At 41.1% G+C, this 13,090-nt stretch overlaps 1 protein-coding gene across 1 annotated transcript in view; it reads right to left on the bottom strand.

The window, feature by feature from the left end:
• Positions 1-2,415: 2,415 nt before the first annotated feature.
• LOC146577421 (NACHT, LRR and PYD domains-containing protein 12-like) overlaps positions 2,416-13,090 on the bottom strand; it is a 60,775-nt gene continuing 50,100 nt past the window's right edge. The window contains exons 7-11 of the mRNA XM_085254221.1: positions 12,308-12,484; positions 10,749-10,925; positions 7,380-7,553; positions 5,050-5,223; positions 2,416-4,364 (exon numbers count right to left, since the gene is read on the bottom strand). Coding sequence (XP_085110347.1) covers positions 4,355-4,364; positions 5,050-5,223; positions 7,380-7,553; positions 10,749-10,925; positions 12,308-12,484 — 712 coding nt within the window. The 3' untranslated portion in view covers positions 2,416-4,354. The remainder of the gene's footprint in view (positions 4,365-5,049; positions 5,224-7,379; positions 7,554-10,748; positions 10,926-12,307; positions 12,485-13,090) is intronic.

Genomic DNA, 13,090 nt, shown 5'->3' with positions numbered 1-13,090 from the left:
CCTGTGAAACATGATCTGTTCCTGGAAGAGAAGCCCAACTTCAGCCTCAGTGTCTTTATTAGATGTTCAATGTGTGGCTTATAGGAACGACTGTCATCAACCACAATACCGAGGTATGTGTACGAGGCCACAGTTTCAATAGAAATACTTTGAGCAGATACAGGAGAAGGAAATAAAGCCGGACCCTCTTTCTGTTTGTGAACAACATGACTTTGGTTTTTTCTACATTTAAAGCCAGTCTGAGCCAGCTGAGACTGAATACTATCAACAGCTGCTGTAATGGTTTGAAAACTATGTTGATGGTATAAAATGAACAGATGCATCTAGATTTTGTGCCACACCGTTGACATAAGTAGCCCAGGACAGAACCCTGTGCACTCGTTTAGTCACATTTAAAAAGCTGGAAGAGAGACCATTGAGCTGAACACACTGCTGATGTCCAAAAGAACATCAGAGAAGCAGCCAGCTGCTCGGTCTGAAAGGCCTATTTCCAGTAATCTATGACATAAAATGCTGTGGTCAGCAGCTCAGCTCATAAACCAAGGGACTGGGAGCAGCTGCTGCTGAGTGTTGCTGGAGTTCCTGTGCTGTTAGATCCTCATCCTCTCCACGCAGCTTGGAAGTAGGTGAAGTTGTGCCAGAAGATTTTTTGTTGTGGTCAACAGTGTCAAAGACTTTGATAGATCAATAAAAAGAGCTGCACAGTAGTTCTTTGCATCCAGCGCTTCATAGACGTCTTTGAGAACTTTTATCCAAGCAGTACCAGTACTGTGCAGTTTCCTAAAACCAGACTGGAAGGGAGATAAAATCCTATTTTCATCCAGATAACTTTGAAGTTGATTATTTACCAGCCTTTGAAGAACCTTAGATAAGACACAGAGTTTGGAAATTGGCCTGTAATTACTAACTGTTGAAGAATCACCAGCTTTCAGTGGGGGAGTACAGAGGCTCACTTCCACATCTGTGGTAAAGCCTTCTGTTGTAGAGAAAGATTAAAAATATAAGACACTGGCTCAGCTATGATATTTGCAGCCAAGTGCAAGAAGGAAGGAGAACGATTGTGAGGACGAGTTTCTGGTGTTGGGGCTGTTCAAAGCCTTACAAACCTCTTCTACTGTGACAGGTGTGAAGGAAAAGCTATCAGTAAGCAGGAACTACGAGCAGAGTTGTGTGCAAGAGGTTTACCATCAGATACTGTGCTGAACAAAGAACAAGAAGCAACAAAGTGTTTGTTAAAGCAACATTTCAGTTTTGTGTGACACAGGAGTGGAGTCGATATTTAAGTGAGGAGGAAGCTCTGAGAAGTCACAGCTGGCAGAGACACTTTATAGTTTGCCAAAACCTCCTACGGTCGTTTGGACTGTCAGTCGTTAAAGTAAAAAATAGTTACATTGGATCTTGACCTTTCACCCTGACCTGGCAAAAAGGGGCGTGTCTGTCCACAAAGTAGACACAACTCTCCTGTAAATGTTCCCAAACTGACATTGTCAGCCTGTTTAATACGACCCCAGTTCAAACTGATGCGGGCTCGGAGCGTGAGATTTTAGTGTTTCTCACAGCACCAACTATGCAGTGATCACTCAGGTCGTTGGCAAAAACTGCAGATGTGGAAAACTTACGCAGCATATTAGTTAAAAAAGGTCAATAAGAGCAGATTTATCTGGGTGTTTAGGATCAAGGCGTGTGAGGCTTTAAATAATTTGAGTCAGTTTTAAAAACAAGCAGCGTGCCTTAAACTCATCAGACACAGAAGAAAGCCAGTCCCAATGAAAATCATCCATCTGAAAGACGTCATTAAAATGCAGCTCAGATAAAAGTTGAACCAGAGACGGTGATGTGCTGGGGGAAGCAGGTGGAGGCTGATAGCAGCCAACAACAGTCTGATTTCCAAACAGATCAATAGTTAAGGCCAAGATTTCAAATGGCTGAGGTGCAGATGGAGAGAACAAGACTTGAGCAGCAAGACAGACCTTCACATAAACTTCCAGACCTCCGCCTTTTCTGGGACAGTCTGAGTGCTAAATGTTAAATCCATCAGTTGCTACGTTTTTATCCAGTAAAGATGTGGAAAGTCTCAGAAACAACAATGATACCAGCACCGCTTGAACAGGCCCAGATTCCAATCATATCCATGTTAGGAAGCACACGACGTGATGCACGTGTAACCCAGACAGTTTTTAACATCTGCTGGTGTTTCACATTCAGCCAGAGGCCCAGGGTTAGGTTGGATACCAGACAATAATAAAAGCATCGTTATTAGACTCTAGAGCTCGTTTATAGCTGACACCACATGTAGAGTTTAAGTTCACACAGAGACGATGACATTTTTCTAAAACCAGCAAACAATAAACAAGAAATGTAACAAGAGTTTCAGAAGAAGCTGTTTTACAGAGAAATGATTCCCTGAAGACAAAATTATTATTATCATCTTTATTTCTCCAGGTGAAAATTTAATTGAGATTAAAAATGTTGTTTTCAAGAGAGACCTGGCATCATGGCAGCAAGAGTCAGAAATACATCATAATTCAAACAAATACAAAATAGGAAAAACATCCTACATAAACTTCATAAAGTTTCATTAACAGACTTTGAACAATGGACTTCAAACTTCCCCCCAAAACAACAGAAACACATTTGAAGATAATGAATGACATTTATCCCTCTAAAGAAGGACTTAGACTACGATTTAATATGAATGAGAACATGTTCATAAATGGATGCAACCAAAGATTTCATCAATCCCTGATTTAGAGACAACAGAACATTTGGTTTGATTTCACAAGATAAGAATGACGACTGAGTTGGAAGATTGTTTTATGTTTAGTCAAATCTTTCATACATAAAGTCGGATTACAAAATAATCCCCTAAATTTGTTGTTTTATTCAAGGAATTGAAATTATAGACAAAATCTGTGAAATGACTTAAAGAAAACAAACCACAAAAACTCTATGATGCTCTAAACCCCCTGGTTTAGGTCGGCAACCTTTCTGATGATGAGTGCATCTAAAATTTCCTCAGAAGTCAATGTGCCATATGATTGCATTAGCAATAAATTACACACTTTATAGAACCACTTCATAGGATTATATTTGTTTGCAGATGTTTGCAGCTATCAGCGAATAGTTATCAGCTATTTTGAAACAAAGAAAGACTTTTTATCCATAACAGCAAATGAACTGTACAACAGAAAATACAAATGCTATTTATGGTCTCCTCACAACAATGATAAGAAAAATAAACTGGGCCAATATGTCATGTTTGTTACTACAGAGATACACATGTTAATGTAATCTCTGGTCTCCTCTGAGTGGGAGTTATTATAACTGACTGTAAAAAGTCAGCACAAGGAAAATAAACTCCACCTAAACTTGGTGAGATCAAATATATTTTCCTTTGGCTTTGTTTTCTTCCCATTTGTGGCTTTAATGTAGTGTTACATCCTGTTTGTTTGCTTCCCTCTGTATACATGTCCAGATTCACTGTTATGTTTCTATTCTTACATTGCTGTGTGATCACTGTTCCCTCTGCTGACTGATGTGACCTTTTGTATCTTACACTGATACTTGTCATATTTGTATCTGCGCCTAAAAGATAAAAAGTTTTCCATGCTAAAACACAGCTCCACCTCCTGCAGTTCTCCCTCTGAACCACTAGATGTCTCTGTTATCTAAATGAAGACGTGTAGCACAGCAACCACAGCAGCGCTCAGATCACATGTGTCCTGTTATTATGTATAAAAGCATGAAACAGGTGAGACAGGTGGGATCAATATTAATGTTGTGGAAATATATGAAAAAGAAACAAAAGAGTGAAAACATTTCGTGTTTCTAGAAAGATCTTTCAGCTCACAGCTGCTCACAGACTGTATTTACAAGTGACAAACTGCAACTCTACAGTACATCTACAGTATATATCAAATATATTCTGTATTCAAATCTATTGAGTGATGTTTGAAAGTCTTTCCAGGTGAGTTTGATCCAGGAGGGTCTGAAGCCAGAGTCAGACAGAGACTGTGCAGAGACTGTAGAAGGACAGAGCAGCAGCAGAGCAGTCCAGATACACTGATGATCCTCTGTCAGATCCAGAGGGACACACAGGGATGATGCTGGACTCTACATTGTGTCTGACAGTGGAGCTGTTCTCAGAGCAGTTCACTCTGCAGCACTGACAGTCATCTGCACTTCTTCTCATTCCTCTGTCAGTCACTGCTGGATGAAGCTCTCCTCTCCACCTCCCAGTAACATGGCCCAGTCAGAGCGTCTCTACACACAAGCTGCTGCTGCTTCAACCTCTCTGGATCATCAGGACACAGCTCCTCCTCTCTCAGCACACACACCGTCCTGTTTACCATCATCAGCTCCACCTGCAGAGAGAAGAAGGAAGAGCAGAGGAGATAAACGAGTGTTTCCAGAGACTCTTCATCAGCTGTCAGTCAGTGATGCAGCACATCCAGTATAAAGAGCAGCAGGGACTTCAGTGCTGGGACTGTACTAGGACTCATTGTTGCTTCACTTTTTCTAACCTTTGGATTTTTATTGAAGTTGATGAAAATGTTTTTCCCTCCTAGTTTGAGTTTGGACTTTCATTCATTAGAAGAACCTTGGTGTGTCCACTCTGAGCTCTGTAGGAACCCCAACAACAAGCCCAACAATCCAGATGGACGGTTCCAGCTGTTAACTGGAGGAATTCCATCCAAACATCTGCTCTCACTAAATTCTTCCTCACCTACAGACTGTGTTCTTCACTGCTTTAAACTTGGAAATGAATGCAGTCATTGGTCCGCGTGCTGCTTTGTTCAGAGAGCTGATTGGCTGTTGACAGTGTTTGATCAGAGCGTGTCAGCCGTTACCATGGTGACCATATAGGTGACAAAAAGGCAGAAACAGGAAGTGTTTGTGTCCAATCCTGAAGCCTGTCACCATTCTCCTCTCACAGCTTCACTGAGAAGCTGCAGCTTTACAGGAAACACTGGATCTTTGTTTCATACTGACTGTGTTTAGTACAATACTGCTGACAGCACCACCCACTCACTCCATCACTGTACAGACCTCAGAGTCTCCAGTCTGTAGTCTGGACTCTGCTGAAGATCAGACAGCTGCTTCACATCTGGATCCTTCAGGTTGTTTCCGTACAGGTCCAGCTGTCTCAGATGGGAGGGGTTGGACTTCAGTGCTGCTGCCAGATAATCACAGCTGATCTTTGACAAACCACAGCTCTCCAATCTGTGTAAAGAATGAAAGATGTAAGTTTATTAGAAAAAGTGTGAGCTTGAAATCATTCAGTGTTTCATCATCTGTTCAGAGCTGAAGAAGGTTCAGAATGTAGAAGTTTAGAAAATGGAAACTCCAAACAGCTGAAGCCAACAGGAAGCAGCTTCAAACAAACACAACAAGAGAAAAAACTCTGAATGTTTCACATTAAAGTCGTACATTTCTCATAAAAACAGGACAAAGACTTGAAAAAGTCGTGTTTTTCCTTCCAGGAACCACAAGGCTTCACTTTTAAAGGTGAAGTGTGAAAGAAATGGACATATTTGACATCCAACACCTTTTTCCAGTCACATTATTAAAGCAGACAAACTACAAGCTCATTTTCATTCCAACAAGTCATCTTCTGACCTGGACTAACAACACTGGTCTCTATGTGCAGCTGGCTGTGAGACCAGTGCTCAGGGAGCGTCTACAAAGTGCAACACTGAAACAACATCACACACTCATTTGCTTCCAGCACTTTCACACAAACATCTACTGTCATTATTGTCACCAAACTCTGTGGATCCTTTATTGCAAATTCAAATGGGATCAAATGGTCAGACAAAAGAGGGTTATGAGGAAATATGATGAAATGTTGTGTATTAGCAGCAAGTTACTGAATCATTTTCCTCAGAAACCAAACAAAATGATTGATAAACATGTTTTTACAAACTCAGTGTTGGACTTGGATCAGCAGGATAAGCTGATGTTTAAAGGCATTTGAGTCTCGCTGTATGAGAGTCCGGTTATTACTCAATATTTATGGATGATGTTCTTTCAGTGTTGCACTTTGTAGACGCTCCCTGAGCCTCACAGCCAGCTGCACATGGACCAGCTGACATTACCCAGCATTAGAGGCGGGTGTAAAAAAATGGATTTTCCTATTTAAATGGTTTTAATTTGAATAAAGCGATGTTGATTCATTCAATCCTGAATCGATTTTTAATATAAATGTATTTTGCCAGAATCTCAGGTTAAAGCTCCCAAAAGTATTTCAACAACAACCGAACAGATAAAACAGTAAATGAGAGCAGCTAAACACACAAAGATGGAAACACAGAGTGTGGATCGTTCACTCGACGGCACGTACACGGACACGCCGTCGGGGCTGAAAGTGGACAGCTCACAGATCCTGAAGCTGCAGGTTTCATCTGTCTCCAACCAAAACTGAGTGAACCAGCAGCAGAAGAAGATCCAAACTACGCTTTACGTTTGATGAACATCGTCATGAATTCTCTCTGACTTTGACCTTTACTTCCTGCACAGCTCTCTCTCTCTCAGTGTACTTCAAGAACAGTTTACCTTCAAAAATCTGTTTCCTGCATTATTCACTGCTTATTACGCACCAGTCTGCTGTTGTGTTCACTGCTGTCGGCCTCCGAAAACAAAGCCTCATTTCTGCTGTTCAATACTGAAGAAATTTAAACCTTTTAAAATGATGACAGATTACAAACTCTCAGCTGTGTCTGTAATCAAACCTCTGTAACTTTGCTTCACTTCAGCAGCATCAGCTCATGTTCACATGTTGATTCATGGTTTGCTTCAGTTTTTGATGGACTGCAGAATATTTTGAAGGTTATCTGCTATAAAAAGCCAGAACAGGAAAATCTGCTTCATGTGTTTCTGTTTGATCCTCAGTGACTTTGACACAAAGGCCTCTGCTGTGATGATCACACCTCTGATCAAGTCTCACAGTGTCAGCTTTGTTTTTATACATATGGATATGTGCTGATAAATGATCAGAGTTATAATATTTCCCACTGTCTGCTGTGTGCCGTGACCTTTGACCTGCTAAAGACAGTCAGCTGTGGATTATTCATTGTTGTGTCTGATACTTAGAACTGTGAGGAAGAACACTACACAGTTAATCAGGGTCCCCTCTCTCTGAATCAGGAAAGGTGGGCAGGCCGCGTGTGGGCCGCGGGCCATACGTTGAGTCTCACTGTTTGAAATGTGAACATTGTTCTGCTGCAGTCAATGGACTAAACCAGAGAAGAAGAAAACAGACTTTACCATGAAGATCCTCAGTGTGGATCAGTATAATATCAGCCTGATGTCTGCAGTTTAGTGTCAGCACAACTTTCACATCATATTCATCTCAGCACAACTAAAACATGCTGACTGACCTCAGAGTTTCAAGTCCACATCCTGGACTCTCCAGGAAACCACACAGATGCTTCACTCCTGAATCCTGCAGCTTGTTGTAGGTCAGGTCCAGCTGTCTCAGATGGGAGGGGTTGGACTTCAGTGCTGCTGCCAGATAATCACAGCTGATCTCTGACAAACCACAGCCCCACAATCTGTATAAAGAATGAAAGATGTAAGTTTATTAGACAAAGTGTGAGCTTGAAATCATTCAGTGTTTCATCATCTGTTCAGAGCTGAAGAAGGTTCAGAATGTAGAAGTTTAGAAAATGGAAACTCCAAACAGCTGAAGCCAACAGGAAGCAGCTTCAAACAAACACAACAAGAGAAAAAACTCTGAATGTTTCACATTAAAGTCGTACATTTCTCATAAAAACAGGACAAAGACTTGAAAAAGTCCTGTTTTTCCTTCCAGGAACCACAAGGCTTCACTTTTAAAGGTGAAGTGTGAAAGAAATGGACATATTTGAAGTCCAACACCTTTTTCCAGTCACATTATTAAAGCAGACAAACTACAAGCTCATTTTCATTCCAACAAGTCATCTTCTGACTTGGACTAACACCACTGGTCTCTATGTGCAGCTGGCTGTGAGACCAGTGCTCAGGGAGCGTCTACAAAGTGCAACACTGAAAGAACATCACACGCTAATTTGCTTCCAGCACTTTCACACAAACATCTACTGTCATTATTGTCACCAAACTCTGTGGATCCTTTATTGTAGAGCTGGGCGATATAAGATTTTTTTGTATCGCGATATGTTTTTTTATTTCATTTCAGGCGACAACGATATATATCACGATATAAGCCAAATAATTATATTTGTAAGATTTAAATGTGCCATTGCTCACAAGTAAAATGTGAAATAATCAGCAGCTTGTTTTGGTTTGCATATTTATTTCCCAAAATAAGTTCAACGGGGTAGATGTACTTAAGGAACATGAGACTTTTTCAGATAAATAAAGGCAAATATTGCAAACTACACAAAAGGCAGCCGCTAAAGCGTTTAAGTTTCAAAATAGAACAAACAAAACAGACTACTAAATTGTCAATTCCACTTAGAAACAAAATATTAATTCTAAAAATAAATCTTAGTTTGTTTTACAGAAGAACAGACAAAATTGACTAACTTTCGTCAATATCATATAAACTGAGAACTAAAAGGAAATTTTCAATCTCTCCTTGTTGTATAGCTGAGCTTTTCAAACAGTTTTAACAGTTACTTTAGTCTGACAAAAGCCGAATGACGAATTAGCGCTCTCAGTCGGAGATTGAGCATGCACCGGTTTATTGTATTTCCAGACTTGCGTTCGAAACAAATTTACAGTGCGCGCTACTCTGTTTTTTGTCAGACTTGAAATAGCCGAAATACCTTCACACTACGGAACTTCTATGGCTCTTCCGTATGACAATCTCTCCGGCATTCGAACCATCATCTGTTTTCTCTTCGGTAACCTTCGGTCACACTCTCAGCACACTCATTTCTTCCATTACCCGGGCGGCACGGCAGCTGGCTGCTTCCCAAACAAATACACATGTACGGCTTAGCACTTGTGCTGTACGTAACAAGTCACGTGAAGTGACGCTGCGGCTGTGATTGGTTCGGCTCTGTGCTACTTATTTTGGATTGGCTGTTCTTTTTTTTTTTTAAGTGGACAAGAGAGATGAGGTCTATCGCAATAGTTTAACTTTTGTATCGAGAAAAAGTTATTTCGCAATACATATCGTTATCGTTCTCTCGCCCAACTCTACTTTGTTGCAAATTCAAATGGGATTCAAATGGTCAGACAAAAGAGGGTTATGAGGAAATATGATGAAATATTGTGTGTTAGCAGCAAGTTACTGAATCATTTTCCTCAGAAACCAAACAAAATGATTGACAAACATGTTTTTACAAACTCAGTGTTGGACTTGGATCAGCAGGATAAGCTGATGTTTAAAGGCATTTGAGTCTCGCTGTATGAGAGTCCAGTTATTACTCAATATTTATGGATGATGTTCTTTCAGTGTTGCACTTTGTAGACGCTCCCTGAGCCTCACAGCCAGCTGCACATGGACCAGCTGACATTACCCAGCATTAGAGGCGGGTGTAAAAAAATGGATTTTCCTATTTAAATGGTTTTAATTTGAATAAAGCGATGTTGATTCATTCAATCCTGAATCGATTTTTAATATAAATGTATTTTGCCAGAATCTCAGGTTAAAGCTCCCAAAATTATTTCAACAACAACCGAACAGCTAAAACAGTAAATGAGAGCAGCTAAACACACAAAGATGGAAACACAGAGCGTGGATCGTTCACTCGACGGCACGTACACGGACACGCCGTCGGGGCTGAAAGTGGACAGCTCACAGATCCTGAAGCTGCAGGTTTCATCTGTCTCCAACCAAAACTGAGTGAACCAGCAGCAGAAGAAGATCCAAACTACGCTTTACGTTTGATGAACATCGTCATGAATTCTCTCTGACTTTGACCTTTACTTCCTGCACAGCTCTCTCTCTCTCAGTGTACTTCAAGAACAGTTTACCTTCAAAGATCTGTTTCCTGCATTATTCACTGCTTATTACGCACCAGTCTGCTGTTGTGTTCACTGCTGTCGGCCTCCGAAAACAAAGCCTCATTTCTGCTGTTCAATACTGAAGAAATTTAAACCTTTTAAAATGATGACAGATTACAAACTCTCAGCTGTGTCTGTAATCAAACCTCTGTAACTTTGCTTCCCTTCAGCAGCATCAGCTCATGTTCACATGTTGATTCATGGTTTGCTTCAGTTTTTGATGGACTGCAGAATATTTTGAAGGTTATCTGCTATAAAAAGCCAGAACAGGAAAATCTGCTTCATGTGTTTCTGTTTGATCCTCAGTGACTTTGACACAAAGGCCTCTGCTGTGATGATCACACCTCTGATCAAGTCTCACAGTGTCAGCTTTGTTTTTATACATATGGATATGTGCTGATAAATGATCAGAATTATAATATTTCCCACTGTCTGCTGTGTGCCGTGACCTTTGACCTGCTAAAGACAGTCAGCTGTGGATTATTCATTGTTGTGTCTGATACTTAGAACTGTGAGGAAGAACACTACACAGTTAATCAGGGTCCCCTCTCTCTGAATAAGGAAAGGTGGGCAGGCCGCGTGTGGGCCGCGGGCCATACGTTGAGTATCACTGTTTGAAATGTGAACATTGTTCTGCTGCAGTCAATGGACTAAACCAGAGAAGAAGAAAACAGACTTTACCATGAAGATCCTCAGTGTGGATCAGTATAATATCAGCCTGATGTCTGCAGTTTAGTGTCAGCACAACTTTCACATCATATTCATCTCAGCACAACTAAAACATGCTGACTGACCTCAGAGTTTCAAGTCCACATCCTGGACTCTCCAGGAAACCACACAGATGCTTCACTCCTGAATCCTGCAGCTTGTTGTTGTTACTCAGGTCCAGACGTCTCAGATGGGAGGGGTTGGGCTTCAGTGCTGCTGCCAGATAATCACAGCTGATCTTTGACAAATCACAGCCCCACAATCTGTATAAAGAATGAAAGATGTAAGTTTATTAGACAAAGTGTGAGCTTGAAATCATTCAGTGTTTCATCATCTGTTCAGAGCTGAAGAAGGTTCAGAATGTAGAAGTTTAGAAAATGGAAACTCCAAACAGCTGAAGCCAACAGGAAGCATCTTCAAACAAACACAACAAGAGAAAAAAACTCTGAACGTTTCACATTAAAGTCGTACATTTCTCATAAAAACAGGACAAAGACTTGAAAAAGTCCTGTTTTTCCTTCCAGGAACCACAAGGCTTCACTTTTAAAGGTGAAGTGTGAAAGAAATGGACATATTTGAAGTCCAACACCTTTTTCCAGTCACATTATTAAAGCAGACAAACTACAAGCTCATTTTCATTCCAACAAGTCATCTTCTGACCTGGACTAACAACACTGGTCTCTATGTGCAGCTGGCTGTGAGACCAGTGCTCAGGGAGCGTCTACAAAGTGCAACACTGAAAGAACATCACACACTAATTTGCTTCCATCATCCAACCTGAAGAGGAAACTGAGACGCCTCCCCTTCAAAGTAAAAGCTGCTTCTTTTGGACAAAGTACCAAAGAAAGTCTACAGTATAACATAGAAAAGACAGAACAAAGTTTCGGTTGTTGTTAAATTGTGCAGAAATGAAACTACACTGAGCTCAATTATGTGACAGAAATTTCATCCCATGTCAGTTTGGCCTAATCCTGGGCCGGATTATCCAGCACACACTCTGACCAAAGGTCCATGTTGAGCAGGATGAGCTGCTGGCTAATCTGAAGGCTGTAGCAGCAGCTCACAGTCATCGTGGATTTCCACTCATGAAAAAGCTCTGCCTGCTTCATTTCTCATCTCATATCAGAGACTTTAATGCTTCACTGAAGCTGTACTGTGATGCTTCCATATTCCAGTGAGGCCTCCATAATGATTTCAGCTGTTCTGTACACACACTGTGTGCCCTGTATGGCTCAAAGTCTCTGCATCCTGTTTTTATCTGCTATCATCAGATCTTCATCATCCTCATTCACATCCCTCACACACTCTACAGCCTCATCAGAACTGACTTCATCTTCACTGACTGATGGAGCACAACATGAACCTGTGGAGGCTGAAACACTGTCCTGTCAAACATCTCCCCGTCACCACTCCACTTCTGTCAGCCTTTAAATGAACCCTGCTCAAGTCTGTCACTTCTGTTTGGAGCCAAAAGGAAAAACTGTTGTTCAGTCGTTTGGAAAGACAACATTTCTGAAAGCACTCAAACTTCTTCACATTTGTCTTCAGACACATCCTGAACATTTAGGAACTAAAGAAAGTTTCAAACATCAATCAAAGACCTGAAATATAGAAAAACAACAACAGCCGCAGTCAGTGAACTCACCTCAGAGTCTCCAGTCGACAGTTTGGACTCTCCAGTCCAGCACACAGAAGCTTCACTGCTGAATCCTGCAGCTTGTAGTTGTTACTCATGTCCAGCTCTGTCAGATGGGAGGGGTTGGACTTCAGAGCTGAGGCCACAACTTCACAGTGAGACTCTGAGAGTCCACAGTGAGTCAGTCTGTGATGATAGAAAATATAAAATGTGTTATTATAAAAGCAGAAAATCTGCATTATAAACACAGACTGAATGTATATGAAGACAAAACAGAGTGAGGTCATAATCTGATGAATCTGCTCTTCACATCTGTGCTTCAGCTCCTCTTACTGTGTTTGACATGACACAACGATTGAGTCTCTCTCAGACCTGCAGACTTTTAATGAGAATCTTTGTTTGGCTTTAATCTGCAGATGGACGGAGGAAGATGGTGTCACATTTAGGCTTCCATAATGTCCACGGTCTGTCACTGAGATCTGATCCAGAGTCAGGGTGAAGACACACATTTGGACTGTTTCCTGTTTTGACTCCAGAACATTTTGAATGAGTTCAGCTCAGTGAAGAGTTCCAGCTGGAAAGATGATCGCTGTTTGCTACCTGCTGTCAGGTACGACTGTTCACGTCCACACGCAGGAAAAACCTGCTGACTGTTACCAAACGGAGCAGAAATCTCATCACTGGACAATAATGATGAATGAACTCAGAGCTGCTGATATCAGATCTGATTTCAGGGGAACTAAACACAGAAATGATTGGCTCATTTTAGCTTTCTGAGCCATTATCTGCTGG

Source organism: Mchenga conophoros, linkage group LG3 (assembly GCF_057382185.1).
Source record: "Mchenga conophoros isolate Kocher_MC1m ecotype Shallow Benthic linkage group LG3, M_conophoros_male_GT1.1, whole genome shotgun sequence".
In the NCBI taxonomy this organism is placed as follows: domain Eukaryota; kingdom Metazoa; phylum Chordata; class Actinopteri; order Cichliformes; family Cichlidae; genus Mchenga; species Mchenga conophoros.
This window is presented reverse-complemented; position numbering and strand designations above follow the sequence as displayed.